This window comes from Fomitopsis serialis, assembly GCF_022376445.1.
Source record: "Fomitopsis serialis strain Sig1Antser10 chromosome Unknown B0H18scaffold_162, whole genome shotgun sequence".
Classification (NCBI taxonomy): Eukaryota; Fungi; Basidiomycota; class Agaricomycetes; order Polyporales; family Fomitopsidaceae; genus Fomitopsis; species Fomitopsis serialis.
Genome location: NW_025955122.1, coordinates 1,223 through 4,838, shown reverse-complemented (window position 1 = coordinate 4,838; position 3,616 = coordinate 1,223). Strand labels below are relative to the sequence as shown.

The following is a 3,616-nucleotide window of genomic DNA, read 5'->3' as shown; positions in this document are numbered from 1 at the left end:
CTAATACCCACCTTACGTACATCACGTACCCCCCGTCGTCTCTCTCGCCATTCGCGCCGAGGAGGAGTGTTGAGGTCGCGCCGCGATCTCGATCTCCGCCACCGTGCACGTGACATACCGCCGGGGGTGGTTCGTCCGTTTCCGTCTCTCTCCCTCTTTCCTCAGTCGAAGTCACACCACGACTGAGGTAAGCCCTAGCACACACACTATACGATACATTCTGTAGCTGACTACCTAGCAGCGTCTGACCGTTTGTCTAGGTAGATCAATATTAGTCGAAGTCACACCACGACTGAGCGTCTGACCGTTTGTCTAGTCTCTACAGTTCGTGGCGCACGCAACGGCGGCGCGGGAGGCGGTGGCGCCGCAGGACTCGCTGAGCTGCCCACTGCGTGTTCCAGGATGCACCGCTGGAGACGATCGTGCGTGCGGTGGAGGTCGCGCACCTCGACATGGTGCAGCTGCACGGACGCGAGCCGGCGGAGTGGGCGCGCTTCCTGCCCGTGCCCGTCATCTGCGTCGTGCACGTCAGCGAGCGCAGCGTGGACGCGGTCGCGGAGGTCACGCGCCCCGGGCTGAACCAGTTTGTTCTCTTGGATGCGGTGCGTCCCGGCGGCGACGGGCTGAGCGGCAGGAGAGGCACGAAGCTGGACTTGGAGGTTGCGCGGGAGGTGGTCGAGTGGGCGAGGTGCTGGGGGTGAAGGGCACGGATGGCAATTATACTCGCCGGCAGGCTCACACCGGAAAACATCAAGGGGGCGGTCGAGACTGTCCGTCCGTGAGCTGTCGGCGTCGTCTTCGGGCTGTGGGATGGTATAAGTGCCGTTGTCGTTCGAGTCGATGACAGCCCGTGAGAACCCCAGACGCACGTCGGACCATCGAGGTTGTTACTGATCCGTGCATGATCCCGAACACGCAGTATTACCGACATAGGCGGCCGTGGAGCAGAGATCGAAGGAGAGCCCGGGTGCGATGCCTTCTAGCGGGGTAGTTCGTGCTGGGTGCCGTTCTGTCCAGAGAGTATTATTTAGTCAAGCCCAGGAATATATGCCTCTCCCCACCTCGACGCCGCCCTCGTGCATGAGTCAAGTTACGTTAACGAACCGCGTCGTCTGCGCAGACTTGGTAGGTCCCGAACAGTATGTCCATGACGAGGAAGGGCAACTTGCTATCTTGTGCGACAGCGCGACAGTGGGATCCTTCCGTCGAGTGTGAGCCGCGTCATCACATTATAGCCGAGGCATACCTGGGCGAGAGAGGCGCCGACCAGAGTGATGTTATAGACGGGAGAGCGGATGCAAGATGAGCGTGCGCGAGAGGATGGGCGTGCGCGAGAGGGTGGGCATGCGCGAGAGGATGGACATGCGCGAGAGGACGGGCGTGCGAGAGAGCCTCAGTGCAGAGCACAGGTAACCTGAGCCCGCTCGGGTCACGGGTACGGGTACTGCCAGGGACGGTGTAGACAGATGGGCGGATCCTACTTCAAACTTGGGCTGAAGGTGGACACGAAGGGAGAGCGGTAGCGGTCACCGTAAAAGTTGAACTTGAGAGCGTCGAGCAACTTAGCGACTCGCAACAGCAAGTACACGTGATGCCTCGTGCCCGAGGCGCTTAGCACTTGCCGCGAGTTGCAACCTCCACGTCAACGTCGACTCCTCCACTTCTGTCAACCTTCCTCGTCCTGCATCCTTAACACTATGCGGTAGCGTCAAAGCACATGCAAACATGACGGGGAAGCGAGGGTAACACGGACCTGGGGCAGGCGGGCCCCGGCAGGGTCAGTACAGGTGAGTGCAACGCCCGCCCATCTTCTCGTCCGCTCGCCTTCTCACCAGCCTTCACTAGCCCGTTCACCAGCCCGGTTCGCCCTCACGCCTCCCCGCTCGTCTCCCCGCCTTCCTGCCTGCTCGTATTCCTGCCTTCCTGCCTGCTCGTATCCTTGCCTTCCCGCCTGCTCGTCCCTCCGCTTTCCTGCCCCACTTGCCCCCTCTCTTGCGCGCCAGCCGGCCACGAGCCTGCAGACGAAGCCGACCGCCCCGACGCCCCCACCGCCGGCGTAGAAGATCATGATGGGCGCGTCAATAGCACTGGCAAAATCGGATGGGTAGGGCGTCGAACGAGCGAGCCGGGGCGTGATGGAGAAGGTGGCGAGCGGCGCGAAGGACCACGTTCCGACGAGCAAGGAGTGGCTCTCCTCGTCCTAGCCGTGCTTCCCATCCCCAAGGAACTGGCAGAGATGCTCCCCATGCGCACCACTGGTTCGACGGATGAGACCTTGAAGCGCATCGGGAAGGCCATCTCCACCTACCCTGAAGGATTCAAGCCTCACCGCAACCTCGCGCGTATCCTGAACACCCGACGGAAGACCGTGGAGGAGGGCAGAACGTCGACTAGGCAACCACTGAGGCACTTGCCTTCGGCGCTCTCGCCCTCGAGAAGGTCCACGTACGTGTGTCCGGCCAAGACGTTGAGCGCGGTACCTTCGCGCAGCGCCACACCGTCATTCACGACCAGGACAACGAGCAGCAGTACGTCCCCCTGAACGCGCTGGGCTCTGGCAAGGCACGCTTTGTCGTCTGCACCTCGTCGCTCTCTGAGTTCGGCATCGGCACGCTCGGTTTCGAGACGGGCTACTTGCTCGTCTCGCCCGACGCGCTGACCATCTGGGACGCGCAGTTCGGCGATCGCGAACAACGCGCAGTGCATCATCGACCAATTCATCGCGTCCGGCGAGTGCAAGTGGTTGCAGTGTGCCGGCGTCGTCATGAGCTTGTGCACGGCTTCGACGATCAGGGTCCAGGACGCGCCAGCAGTCAGTTAGAGTGATTTTGTGGATCGTCATTCGCACACCATAGCATACTAAGTTGGGACCAACATCGCTTAGATTGTCTTAGACTACTTCGTTTTGGCATCTCCTTGTACATATGCTTAACTGGCTTTGTGTGGCTTAATGCACTTTGCTGCACGTCGGCCATCGTAGTGGCTGCTGAGAGCTAAGTACATTAAGACAGGTAAGTCAGCTAAGACAAATGCAAAGCCACGGAAAGCCGTCTAAGGCTGCCGAAGCAAGATGTAGTTTTCCTGATGCAGCTTCAGTCTACGATAACGGCCGCATTGGCTAGTACAGTAATTTTTCCGTCACCGAGTTCGCCTATGTCTTCAAGTGCGTCTCCGTCCGTACGGACATGACGAACCACATCGAACCAAGAGCTCTTTTCGACAGGTGTGTTCATTTGTCGTAACACACGAGGCCGAGCTAATCATGTTCATCTCAAGATCATCTGTCGAAGCTCACTTTGACGTATCTTCGAAGTACTGGTGAACCGTATCCGAAGGGCGGTGTACCTGGTGTACAGATGCTTATTAGCATCTGCACCACTCGCAAATATCGTCCGTCACGGCCAATTTGCGGCCAATCGATCTCGTGCACTGTCCTGCGCATGCTTTCAATCAGTCTTTCCGTTCTGTTCCTCGCTTGGAGTTGAGGCACTCGCTCACAAAACTGCCAGGTGCGCCGCCGCCAGAGCGCAGAAGTCGTCCAACCGTTCCGGCCCAGCCTCTTGGACATCGACGTCTGGGCCTCGTGGACGTATTTTCTCTGCATCACGCTGTAATT

General features: G+C 59.4%; 1 protein-coding gene across 1 annotated transcript; it reads left to right on the top strand.

Moving 5' to 3' along the window:
- Positions 1-1,302: 1,302 nt before the first annotated feature.
- On the top strand, positions 1,303-2,826 carry B0H18DRAFT_1108400 (uncharacterized protein; the record flags this gene model as incomplete). The annotated part of the gene is made up of 4 exons (XM_048032743.1): positions 1,303-1,409; positions 1,738-1,787; positions 2,004-2,449; positions 2,491-2,826. 4 exons carry the CDS (start codon positions 1,303-1,305, stop codon positions 2,824-2,826), a joined length of 939 nt encoding a protein of 312 aa, XP_047886511.1.
- Positions 2,827-3,616: the final 790 nt, after the last annotated feature.